The sequence below is a fragment of the Dipodomys merriami genome, unplaced genomic scaffold (assembly GCF_024711535.1).
Source record: "Dipodomys merriami isolate MVZ:Mamm:240054 unplaced genomic scaffold, mDipMer1.0.p SCAF_491, whole genome shotgun sequence".
Classification (NCBI taxonomy): Eukaryota; Metazoa; Chordata; class Mammalia; order Rodentia; family Heteromyidae; genus Dipodomys; species Dipodomys merriami.
The window spans coordinates 386,899-400,432 of NW_027206059.1; the positions used below are offsets into that span (position 1 = coordinate 386,899).

A 13,534-nucleotide genomic window follows, 5' to 3' on the forward strand; every position below is an offset into this window, starting at 1 on the left:
AAAATCTGAAAGCACAGTGAGATGATTTTAATATATTTATGTCTGTTGTGTAGCTATTTTCCAATTAATATCTGCAACATGTATGATTCAAGACATTTCTGGTTAAAACACATTCCCAAAGCCAGGCACTGGTGGCTCACACCTATAATCCTCAGGAGGCTGAGATCTGAGGATTGTGGTCAAAGCCGGCCCACACAGGAAAGTCTGTGAGACTCTTATCTCCAATGAACCATCAGAAAACTGGAAGTGGCGCTGTGGCTCAAGTGGGAGAGCACTAGCCTTGAGCACAAAAGGAGCTCAGGGACAGCGTTCAGGCCCTGAATTCAAGCCCCATGAGTCACAATAAAACATTCCCAAGCCGGGTGCCAGTACCCCACCTGTAATTCTAGCACCCAGGAGGCTGAGGCCAGGAGGATCACGAGTTCAAGGCTAACCGGGGTGAGCAGAGAGGCTCTGCCTCAAAGCAAAGACAATGAGACAAGATGTACATACACACAGCGCATCTTGAGAAGACTAGACTCGGAACAAGGAAATGCATTATCTTCCTACGCACGCAATCAGTTCTAAAGAGGTTATTGCCTGTCCAGAGCCGCTCAGGGACCGAGTGAGCAGGCAGCAGCCATGCCAGCCTGTCAGGTGTCACCTCCACCCTAAACAGATGACAAAGTGCGTGAAGAGACCTGGAGCAGTCCACCGCTTAGACGACTCTGCTTTCCAGTAGCGTCTGGGTCTTCTGCGGACTTCAGTGCTTTTCCTGGGACTCTTCTTTTTCCCATTCACACCTCTCTTCACAGGCTTCACACAGCCCAGCCACGTGAGGGCTAGTCCCGGCTTCACTACTTATGAACCCATCACCGTCCTCACCAGCCTGCAACCACACATTGCAGGCTCCGCAACACGTCGCCTTTTCTTATGATACCAACCTTCTATCTGTACCCAGGAAAGCTGGAGGCTGTTCAGATAAGCTTAGTGGGAATGCTCGCGTGGGTGGTGCCCTGCTCGTGGAAGGTGTGTAGGACGCCACGTCTCCGACACTCACCGTTTTAGCGCAGACACTTTCTTGGGAGACTTCTTCTTCAGCTTGGGCAGGGAGCGGTCCTGCTCAAAGCCCTCGTTGTCTAGGAGCTGCCTCATGGCTATGTTGGCAAGCTGCTCCATGAGCTTGAACGTCTCATTGATGTTGAGGAACACGGAGAAGAAGTGCTCGCTGGACCGGGTGCTCACCTTGATCACATCGGGCAGAAGCAGTGTGGCGTTCTTCTCCAGCTGTGTGATGTCCACCCACCGGACCACCAGCTTGGCTGAGCACAGGGAGAGGCTGGTGAGCACCTGGCTCCCAGAGACCTTTTAGATCCTTCCATCTCACCACCCAAGCCCCCAGTCCCAGCCAACTCCTCATGTGTCTGACCCCAGCTCTTCATTGGTTTCAAGAGCCAAAACTGTACTGCCTATTCGGTGATCAGAATGACTACAAGGCTACAGAGCTATTAAGTCAATTAAACCTTCAGTAAGTCTTTTCTCTTTTTCTTTTTGTTTAGATAATAGAGGCTTCAACTCAGGGTCTTATGCTCTCACTCAACTTTTTTGCTGGCACTCTACCACTTGAGTCACACCTCTACTTCCAGCTTTTTGGTGGTTAACTAGAGATCAGTGTCTCAACAGACTTGTCTGGTTTGACTAGCTTCAACCACAATCCTCAGGTCTCAGCCTCCTGAGTAGTGAGGATAATAGGCTTACTTTACCATCGGGAAAGCTGAATCTGAATAATCTTCCCTAGTGATCATTTCTTTACAAATGCTGGACGAAATGCACTGGTTAAACAGTTAAAAAGTAGCAGGGACTCAGTTATACCTACAATGCATGGTTGATTGTTTTGATCTGGTTTAGGAATTCAGGGAAGGCCCAGGCAGACTTTACAAAGCCTCTCTTGGCAATTCTGGGTGGCTTACCTTCTCTTCCCATCAGGAAAGAATAGAAGCACAGGTGGTTAATGCTGAGATACATCCAGCCCTGCCGGGGGACCTTCCCCTTCCAGTAGCTGCAAGAGTAATAGTTGACAAGTTTCTCTTCTTCAGGCATCCCAAACAGCCGGTGGAATTTCACGATGGCTTCCTTAAACTTCTCCGTGTCATCGTCTTCCTTCACATCATTGATTTTGTTGTATTCTGCTATGATGCCCTAGTCAGGGATAAAATGCGATCACACAACTGTGTTAATAGGATCCGAGCTGTGCATATTGGAAAGAAAGCAATTATCTCTAAGGCCAGAAATTTGTAAATGACATGATGAATTCAGCCAGGCATGGGTGGCTCACACCTGTAATCCTAGCTACTCAGGAGGCTGAGAGCTGAAGATCTCAGTTCAAAGCCAGCCTGGGGCAAGGAAAGTCTGTGAAACTCTTATCTCCAATTGACCAACAGAAAACAGGAAGTGGTACTGTGGCTCAAAGAAGTACTGTAGAGTGCTTGCTTTGAGCTGAGGCGCTGAGGGACAGCACCCACGCCCAGAGTTCAAGCCCCACAATGGATTAAAAAAAAAAAAATCCATGTGAGTTCTTACTTCTACCAGTCCAAGATTCTAGATCATGAATATTTTGGATCCAACCAACTCTGCCACCTTTGAACTACAGAGGACCATGGCCTGGGTGACGCCCTCTGAGCCTGTCATTTCTGAACTTTCCTACCTTTTGCCTGTGATCCTGCCACTTTGGAGGCTTAATATCTAGATGGAGAATTTTTTCTGTCTGAATACCAAGCCCCAACGTCTGTTTGAACTAATTCACACCTCCTTGTGAACCTTCTCCTAACCGTGCTCCTTTTCGCTGATTTTCCCCATTATGTCCTGAGACTATGTGCTGAATTTTCTCCCCCTGCCACACCTTCCTGTGTCACTGCCAGCAGTTGGGAAAATGAGGAGTGCCCTAACCCCCATCACGATTATTTGCTACTTAACACATAAAAATATGAACACCAGCTCTAAGGGCCCAGTGGAGTTGCTCTGTTCACACAAGCAGCCTTCATCCTACTCTCCTAGCCGGACACTCAGGCCTCTGCACGGCCCATCAATCATGGCAGCCACTTCCTGCTTGGCCTCCCATCAAGATTCTTTCCACACTCGGACCCTGTACAGCCCCTTTCTACAGCAGAGATCTGAGGACAGCATTCCCACTCAGCTCCCACAGAGGAGCAGGGTCAAAGGAGCGCATGCCTCCTCTCCACGCAACCACATCAGCCTCTGCCTGCGACAATCAGCAGCCTCAATGAGCATCTGTACTTCCACGCTCTTATTTCTGTGCTGGTGGAAAATGTTGTGTATATGGCCTTCTACCCTCAAGCAAATTCCAGAAAATAGGACTCTCTGTGTGTGTGTGTGTGTGTGTGTGTGTGTGTGTGTGTGTGTGTGTGTATGCATGCGCGTGTGCATGTGCGCACACGTGTCTCAGTACTGGGGCTTGAACTCAGGTCTTCTTACTCCTCACGTGGATTTTTTTTCTCATGCTCTACTCCCTCGAGTCACGTCTCTGCTTCTGGCTTTCTTGCTGGCTAACTGGAGATGTGAGTCTCTTCAGAGCTGTCTGCCCAGGCTGACTTCAAATGGAGGTTCTCAGGTCTCAGCCTCCAGAGTAGCTGGGATTACAGACACGAGCCACGGGTGCCTGGCTCACGCTAGTGTCTTGAACATGTTTCAGTATCTAGCACCTAACAAGCATTCTCAGAGGGAAATTCGCCGTGCATCTAAAGGCCTGCGTTTCAGCTGGGGTCATGTGATTCAGAGTTGGGGATTTCCTTAAAAACCAACTGTTGACAGGGTTGGCAGTTCTCAGGAAGCTCAGTGGCAAGTTGTTGACTCCTGGTCTTCATGGCAAAGGATGGCAGTGCAGCTGTCCTGAGACACTGGGAGGCCCTGCCCTGGGAGACGTGAGATGAGGCCGCTGTCATCTGGTGATTTCCAACACCTCACCATGGAGGGGCTGGAGAGCCGCAGGGCCAGGCGACCAGCGCGGGGCCTGGGCAGTGCTCAGGAGGAGCCGACCAGCGCGGGGCCTGGGCAGTGCTCAGGAGGAGCCGACCAGCGCGGGGCCTGGGCAGTGCTCAGGAGGAGCAGCGCTGTGGTGGAGTGACGTCACAGACCAAACAAGCCGGGGAAATACCAGGGCCTCAGACCCCCCTGCAGGAGGCCCAGACACGTCGGTTCTGAAGGATCAAGGATCGAAAACTACTGTCTCAGTGCTATCTCAAAGATACCCCCAGCCTATGCAGCATCTCAGAACTGCTAGAGGAAGACAAATGCACACACACCCCTACAGACTCACTCACACACACATATGCACCCCCCCCCACACACATATACAAATGGGAATACACAGAGGAACATGATGAAAGTCCACTAATATTCGGTAAGCAGTCTTAGTGGCCAGCAAACTCTGAAGAAGCCCCTGCCCGGGGCCGATACTGAGCCTCCATCCCCATGGCAGTAGCAGAGTTCTTACCGGGAGCCAAAGTAGGGAGAAGGTGAAGAATAATGTGTAACGACTCAATGATGCCCCCACCTTGGGTTTTAGTGGAAAAACATTGAAGTCCACACTCTTTGGTCAGACAAGCTACTAAATACCACATTTCCAGAATGCTCATTTAAAGGATAAAAGAAAGTGATCTTAAGCATGAGGAGGATATGGGTAGACACCAGCTGATATAAAACCACCTGGGCTCACTGACGAGGAGCGTGGGAACAGTGGCAGAGCCAGCCCAGGCCCTGAGTGCACTGGAATAGTGAAGCAATATGGAGCTTGGTTGTTTGTTTTTTCTTCTAGTGAGACTGGAGTCTGAGTTCTGGGCTTGCTAGGCAGGCACTCAGCTGCTTAATCGACACTTCCAAGCCCTCGTTGTGTTGTTCTGATTACTTTGAGGTCTTGCTTTTCACTCTAGCTTGGGCCATGGGCCTCCTGCTGATGCTTCCTACATCACTGGGATAAAGGGTGTGTGCCGCCACACCCAGTTTTTCTGTCTAGCCGGGGTTCTGTGAACCCTTTTTGTCTGACTTGGCCTGGAACCACAATCCTCCCGATCTCTCCATTCCAGGGCAGTTGGGTTTACAGACATGGGCCACCACCCCAGCTCCAGGCCTCAGATTCAACCATCCACAGGCCGTCTAGTTTCAGCTTAAGGCTGATTAAAAGCCTCCACTGCCAACTTTCCCACCTGTAGGAAAAGTTCAGGTCCAGAACGCCAAATCTTATTAGCTTCTGCAATTCTCAGCCAGGAGGCAGGCTGATGCAACAAAGGGCGGAATGTCACCGTGCTCCGAGCTCCACAGGTTCTGCAGGACTCAGACTCTACAGGCAACGTGCTCCTCAGCCATGGAGGAAGTAACGCAATCCAAATAAGTAGGCGGATAACATTCACTTCAATACCCACCAGGAGGTGGACTGGCAACTTATAAAGAGGAAAATTAACTCGGACAACATGAAAATACGTTCAGCTTCATCATCAGTCCAAGACAGAAAAGTGAAATAGTACGCCATTAAATTCTGAAGCCCTCTGAATATCGAGAACCTGAAAGAATGCCATGTATAACCACACAGGGATTCTGATGCACCCACAAGATCCATGAGAGCCCATTAGCTGTTTGTTGTCTTCTTGGTGGGGGCTCAGGGCTGCCTGCGTCTAACAGCAGCTAAACTGGAGGAAGAGATGAAACGCACAGTGGTTCAAGTCCAGCCTAGGAAAAAGTTCATGAGACCCTATCTCAAGAATCAAGCTGGGCATGGTACCTTATGCTTGTAATCCAAGCTAAAGGGAAGCCCTCCCTGGGCAAAAAGAACAAGATCTAATCTGCAGAAACCCAAAGGGCTGGAGGGGTGGCTCAAGTGGCAGAGCACTTAATGGAGAAGCCCTCAGTTCAAATCCTATTACTACGAAGGAAAAAACCCAAAAGGGAGGGTCATTAAAATATTTTGACTATTTAACCTATTAATATAGATTACATAACCTATCCCAAAGGGGATATATAACATGGGAAAAGTGATTTTGCACAAAAGTGGTCACTACTTTTGTTCGTGCCTAAGCCCTGCTCCGTGAGAGGCTTAGGTAACTTGTAGAAGAGAATAACGATAATTACAGAGTCATCCTCAGCTACTGAAATCACAACTAAAATCACACACTCGTATAGACAGTGCTGGCTGAGGCAGAAAAAAAGCAAAGTAACAAATTATATGTATTCAGGGGCCATTACTACAACCCATGTACAGAGACCTCTAGAAAGACGTATGGTATTTGAATTATGATTGCCTCAATAGTGAATGATTACATTTGTAATGTAGCACAGTTAATTAGAGCTCAAAACAAATAACCTTGTTGGTCTCTCCTAATTACCTGACAATCTATAAAGGCAGGAACTATTCATCTGTGCGTGAATGAAATACTTTCACCATAATTGCATTAATAGCAGTTCCTGCCTACTAACTGGCTTCAGGAGAATTAACCCAGACATGCTGGGTACAATACAAACAGCAAAAAAAAAAAAAAAAAAAAAAGGTTCCTGGCCACTATTGTTCATTCACTCACTCACTCATTCATTCATTCATTTCACCCTTAAGCTTCAGATACTTCCTACAGATCTTCCTTTGTGACAGCAGCAGTTGAAGCAGAACGGTGAGAGTCAAGGAGAACACTCCACAAGCGCTGTCTGTGTCATCTGCTGCGTAACACTGTCTGGGGAAGTGGTTCCCTGTCAGTGTGACCGCCCGCCCCCCCCCATCCCCGCACAAGGGAATTATAAACCTTGGGACTGTCCACTTACATAGACACACGTGAGACCCTATAGGAAAGAATGACGTGGTGATGGGAAACCCATACCTGCGTATTTCCCCCAAAAAACGGAGCAGCAAGGACCAGCTGGGTAACAAGGGAGGCGATTTGCTCTGGGCCCTTAGAGAGGAATACGGCAGCAGAAATGCAAAAGGGAGAAACGCTTTTTTGTCTTCTGGAAGCAGGTTAATTTCTTCCATAGTTAAAAACTTAGCAGTGCTGAGAAGGAAAAGGACTCTTAAAGTGGACAGCCACCTCACAAGCCAGGCCAGACAGGCATAAGATGGACTGGGAACAAGCCATCATGTCCAGATGACCAGGTGCTCAGGAAACCGGGAGTACAGAATTGACACGGCGTTAGTTATGCTAAGGAACGCAACTGACAACTGTTGAGGGTTTTTGGTAGACTATCCCTATGCTTAGGAAATAGCGCTTTAGTATAGGGGAGGAAGTTTCTCTCCAGCAGAGTAAATGAACACAGAAATGAGGAGGTTGTTAACAGGCAGGTAAAGGGTGCACATGCCGGTCCCATACGGTTCTTGCTGTATAACGCTTCCGTGCACTGCGTCTATTGTAAACGGGAATCCTGTAAATGTGAGTTCTGTGAGTTCGAATACGCTACCTGTATTTTTCCCCTCACAAACGTCGTGATGTCATTCTCGTTTTCAAAGATGGAGAGCGTCTGCAGGAGGTTCTGCTCCAGCCATTCCCAGTGCTCCGTGATTTCCTTCCTGGACCCACCTGCAGGGAGGAGAAGCGTATCGTGAACGTCAGGTGTCATGGCGGGCTGTGTCAGCCATCAAGTGTCCTCACCAAAGACTGACATCACCAGAGAGACACTGAGTCACTGCAAAAGCTCCGGCTGTGTGCTGACACTCCTCCAGAGGAGACTCAGCAAGACGGGAAAGCCCAGGGAAACCCCACTGGTTCTGTTTGACTGAAGTGTGACTGCATTGAGAACTTCCAGGACCATAGTTCAGCCTGGAAGACGGCGACATGCCCGCGCTGTATGTATATGTATAGATGTAAAATAAACATGTGTATGCATGTGTGTGAAATATAATACTCTTCCCATTACAGAACATCACCATTTCATTCATCACCTTTTGGGCATCTCTTTAGATTTCCAAAGAAATCTTCTCATTACTTCCTCTAAGTGTCTTTTCTCTCTGTTCTTTGTCACCAATCATGCAAGGTTTCTCAGGATCTCACTCTGAGTCAAGAGGAAGAAAGGCAGGGGACATAGAGCATCTGCCTTGCTCACAGAACTGAAATCACACAGACGCCAGGTAAGCCTGAGGGGCGTCCCGAGAGGCGATCACAAGCAGGGCCAAGTTCACTTCCTCATATTTCAACCCTAAACACCAAAGCTCCCTGCAGAGGCTGGGGGCCTCAGACAGCAGCCATCTTGGCCCAACGTGCAAGGCCCGGGTTCCATCCCTGGCACTGCAACACACATGAACAGCATTTAAACAAGTGATGTCTGTCGCAGATACACAGCGGAGCTCTTGGCAGAGAGCGGCCCACGAAAACACTGAAGAACAGACTGACGCTCATCGAGGATATTTTCCACGGATCACTTGTTTGAGTCCTGGCCACTCATGTGTAAAAGCCACAGGAAGACCCTGTACCACAGTGCCACGGGGACATCTAGCCCTCAGAGCACCGGCAGCCCTCTTTCTGTCTCCCGCCAGCTGGCAGGATGACTTTTGACCTTTTGTTTAATCTCTCTCAAATTCTCTACACGTAAAGTGGACACAGAGCTGGGTGCACTGGCTTACACCTGTCACCCCAGCTACTTGTAAAGTGCACATTGGGAGGCATGGTGACACACACTTGCCGTCTTAGCTACCCAGGAGGCACAGGTAGAGGACTGTGGTCCAAGGCTGGTCCAGCGAAAAAGTGAGAGACCGTATGTGAAAAATAACTACAAGCAGGCAAGGACTGGTGGCATTAGCCGGCAGAGCACTCAGCGGGCAAGCGTGAGCCATGAGCTGGACCTCAGTACTGCCAAAATAATAAGAGGGGGAGGAGGAGAGGGAGGAGGAGAACCAGAAGAGGAAGAAATAAAATGGACACAAGTAAAAAGAAAAAAACCAGACCAATGTGACAAAAGGAAGGGTGTCTGCGAATATTTTGGAAGGTAGGAAATGCTCTTTGGAACAGGCATGAAATGAGTCACCTTGGAGAGTTTGACAGAGAACTTTGAAACATTCTTAAACGATACAAGTAAAACAGAAATTGGACATTTTTCTCTATAAAATTAAAAGGGGTGCCCTTCCTTGGCTGTAAGAGGTCACTTCCTCCCCGGGCTGGAGGACGGCGCAGACGCTGACAGCTCCGTCCAGAATGGGCACCGGCAGGTGTCTTCCCCCACCCGCGGCGCCATCTGCGCTGGCTGGCAGTGTCACAAAGCCTGAGCCTCAGGTCCCAGGCGCTCCTGCACCCTCTAGAATAAGTCCCCACCCTCTAGAATAAGTCCCCGCAGACCCTGGGCTTGAACTCAGGACCTTGAACCAGCGAGGCAAGCTGTCTCTCCATAGTAGCATCTTAATGTCTTAAACCATTAAACACTTTATGTTTGCAGTTCTGCTGACATGCATAAACCTCATGAATGCATGACAGCTGCCATAGGACTGAATACAGAGAGATAGGCTGCACAAGTTCGTAGCCTGGAAGCAGTGGACAGTGCCCTGTGGCCTAGGGGGTGGGCTGTATAGTAATGGACTATACCATGTAGGCTAGAAGGGTAAGCCCTACAGCAATGGACTGGACCATATAGCCTAGTGGTGTGGGCCCTTCAGCAGTGATCTGTGCCGTGTAGCCTAGTGCTACCCATACCATCTAGGTATGTGTAAGCACAGGTGTATGCTCACACGACAGAATTTCTGTATGCTCACACGACAGAATTTCCGAATACTCGTTGCATCCCCTCAGTAAGCGATGCCTGGCTGTGTTTGAAAACAGGAAAGGGAAGAGTGCCAGCCACAGGGACACTCATGGACTGCGATGCCAGGGAGGTGTAGCTGTTTGTTGATTAAATGCCTGTGAATACCATGTGTACACTGCAGATGTGTGTGTGTGTGTGTGTGTGTGTGTGCAGCACGTGCATGCACACCTGCATCCACTGAGGGTGGGCTGAGGTGGTAGTGCTGGATACTGCAGCTAGTGTCACAGGATCTAGGAGGGTAGAGGGCAGGGCACGCGGGGCCTTGTCAGGGCCAGCCATGACTCAGCCTCCACCAGGCACCTGTGTGATCGAGGTGGGCAGAGGCAGAGTAAGCGGCCAACGCTTTAGGGCCAAGGCCGCCTCTACCTGGACAGGGGAAGTGACTGACTCTCGAGGGCCCTTGGGCTTGAGACATTAAGCATACAGGAATGCTTTGACTCCATGTATCTACCTATATAAACTAATCCTAGGCCATAACTGAGGGGATAAGGGGATGCCCAGAGGTTGTGTTCAGAATCTTCGAGATGCAGAAGTGTCAGAGAATAAGAGCCCTTGATTTTTAATAACCACAGATTAAATGAATGATATTGTATACACAATAAAGTATTGTCTATTAAAACTGACATTAGAGGAATGAATTTTATTGATGTGGGAGGTACTTTCAATAAATTATTAAATATGTTTTTTATTTTCATTTGCTTCAAAATATAAAATGCAGCTGTAACTTACATATAGTCTATATAGCATATAGAAGCTATATATAATTATGTTTAAGTGCAAGTTTGGGAAGTATGTAATGTAATGAGTATCACACATACGAACATAGATATAATCTGATGATAGGAAATGGGTTTTCCATTTCTTACTCTTCTTTTTTTTTTTTTTTTCCAGTCGTGGGGCCTGAACTCTGGGCCTGGGCGCTGTCCCTCAGCTCTTCAGCTCAAGGCTAGTGCTCTACCACTTGAGCCACAGCGCCACTTCCGGCTTTTTTCTTTTTGCTTATGTGGTGCTAAGGAATCGAACCCAGGGCCTCGAGCATGCAAGGCAAGCGCTCTACCACTGAGCTACCTTCCCAGCCCCATTTCTTACTCTTCTTACTTATTGATATATTCTAACTTTCACAATGAATGTTGTGTTTCTTTTATGCTGTTGAATTCCTCAGGTTGCTAGAATAATTCTTGAGGTTCACAGACCCAGAAAGAACAAGGAAAAATGCCCACCAACTTTCACATATATTTCTGTCTCCTGAAGAAGACAAGTAACTTACCCAGCATTTTCTGTGCACTGTAGGGGAACAGTAAGAGCAGACCAATTAGAAGTCTGTAATTATACAGTGGTTCTGATAGCTACTGACTGAAAGAATGGTTCATCATAAAACCAGCACCGCTTCGCTTGAACAGCCTGGGATGGGACCAGAGCCTGGGAATGAATAGCTAGGATAGAATGTGAACTTGGAGAAATTCACTCTGCCTCCAGGCCCTACTAAAGTAAGAGACTGGTCAAGATGATGGTAGGTGTGTCTTCCAGCTTGAGAAGAGAATGGCCAGAGAGGCTAGATGAGATTATGGAATGGAAAAGAGAAGGAATAGCAAGTCAAGTCAAGGCACTGGTCAGGGCTGTGTTACCCTGGAGATGTCTATCAAGCAGTGAGGCCAGACTGTCCAGGACCAAGTGATTACCACAATGGCTGAAAACCACACAAGCCCCAAAGATTCTGCCTGCCTGGTGCCATGTGACCCAGATCTAAGGCAAATCGCTCAACTGGGACTTATAGCTAATATTCCTGCTGTCTACAGGGAATGTTTTACATCAACACTCAGATGATAATTACTGAATTAAAGCCTCTTTAATTTATATTCACTGACAATGTATCAGGTGTGTGATGCAGGATGAGTTTTTATAATCCTATGAATTCCACAGAGCAATGAGTTAGACTCACCTGTTTTGTTTTTTTTTTTTACTAAAGTTCCTCTTTCAGCAAACATTTCTCAGAATTAACAAGCTTTCAACATAATTTCCTACAGAAAACTGACTTTATGGAAAAAATAACATTAACATTAGCAACAGAAAGGTCAACATATTGAAGAACTATTTTTTTATGGCAGTAGCTTCCGCGTTTAAAAATCTTTTCAGAAAGGGAGCTAGCAATTTAGATTTTAAACACAAATTGGAAATCATTAAGAATGAACAATTAATGGGTGACCGGGAGTATGTAATGGCTGTGACTTCCGCAGTCTCTTGTAAGGAAATTCTGGAGTTGTCTCTAGGAGTAATCAATGCTCACGAAAGCTAAAACCATTCTAAGTTTATTAGAATGAGATCATGCCGTTGAGCAGGCATTATTTATAGGAAAAATAAAAACACAACTCCTTGGGATATAGATCACACCATCCACAATTACAGTCTACTGTTAATCTTGGCTGGGTGGATACATGAAGAATATCCCAGCTTTGTAACTCTGGGTTTTACCCCACAAGAATATTTGTAGAAAGAACTGCTTGGCAGAATGGCAAAGCCCCCAGAAACGGACAGCACAATAAATGAGAAGCAATAAACAAGAAAGAGGCTGGTGATGAGGACGAAGAAATGTCAGAAAGGCACATACCATGCCATCAGCTGACCCAGGCGCCCAGGGGGCTAGAAAGCGAGACCTTGGACTCAGAGGAAGCAGTGGAACTGTGGGAGGTGAGTGAGAAGCGATGAGGGCACCAATCAAGCAAGCCAAGTGGTCAATCCTATCTCTCTAGGATTTCTCTCTCGCTCTTTTTTTTATTTGTCAAGGTGAGGTACAGGGGCTCACAGTACATAAGTAATGTAGTAAGTACATTTCTTTCTTCTTTTTACTTTTGTTGGTCATGGACAGCCTGGGAGCTGTCCCTGTGCTCTTCAGCTCAAGGCTAGCGCTCTACCGTGTTGAGACAGCACCACTTCCGGTTTTCTGGTGGCTAATTGGAGATAAGAATCTCTTGGGCTTTCTTGCCTGGCCTGGCTTTGAACCATGATCCTTAGCTCTCAGCCTCCTGAGTAGTCAGGATGACAGGCGTGAGCCACCGGAGCCCGGCTTGTAAGTACATTTCTTGTCAAACTTGTTACCCCTTCCCTCATTTTTCTCCTTACTTTCCCTTCTCCAGGATAATGGTCTTTGGTTTTGCTTCATTACTGACTGGCCATAGTGTCTGATTTCATACAATTCTAGACTAACCTGTCCATCTAGACTCACAGGTGTTCATCCTGCGTTATGATCTATTGCTATTCAGATGTGTTCCAATCAATCACCACCACAGACCATGTGACACTTCTCTCTCAACCCCCCCACCCCCACCCCTCTGCCCCTTGGAGAGTGAACCTGCAAGATGGCTGGAGTGCTACTTTCCGCGGGTTAGGACACATTGGTAAAGCCCTCTTCTTGACAGTGCCAGCTTCCCTGCTTATCATTCATCCCCTTCCTGCTGCCCAGTCCCCGACCGTCACTCTTGGTGATCCTAAAAGCCTAAAGCTACATCTTCTTCAACAGAAATATGGAAATGAAAAGAAATTCAGAATTGTTTCCCATGGGATTGCTTGCCTCTTAACCAGAATACTTTTAAAAGAGACACAGTTTACCATGCTAAATTTTCCAGTATTGCTAAGTCCTTGAGGGAATATAACTAGGTCACCTGAGCCTTCCAGAAGCCCGAAATCGCATCCAGCCACTTTCCTCATTAGCACCGAAGGCCTGCCTAGAATCCTGCACTCAGCCAGGAACTCTCCAGTGTCACAGACCCATACAATACACATG

At 47.6% G+C, this 13,534-nt stretch overlaps 1 protein-coding gene across 2 annotated transcripts in view; it reads right to left on the minus strand.

The window, feature by feature from the left end:
• Positions 1-13,534, minus strand: part of LOC138809333 (TBC1 domain family member 9) — a 67,704-nt gene that overhangs the window by 25,680 nt on the left and 28,490 nt on the right. For both annotated transcript variants that reach the window (XM_069995875.1, XM_069995876.1), the window contains exons 3-5: positions 7,429-7,547; positions 1,950-2,178; positions 1,040-1,301 (exon numbers count right to left, since the gene is read on the minus strand). In XM_069995875.1, coding sequence (XP_069851976.1) covers positions 1,040-1,301; positions 1,950-2,178; positions 7,429-7,547 — 610 coding nt within the window. The remainder of the gene's footprint in view (positions 1-1,039; positions 1,302-1,949; positions 2,179-7,428; positions 7,548-13,534) is intronic.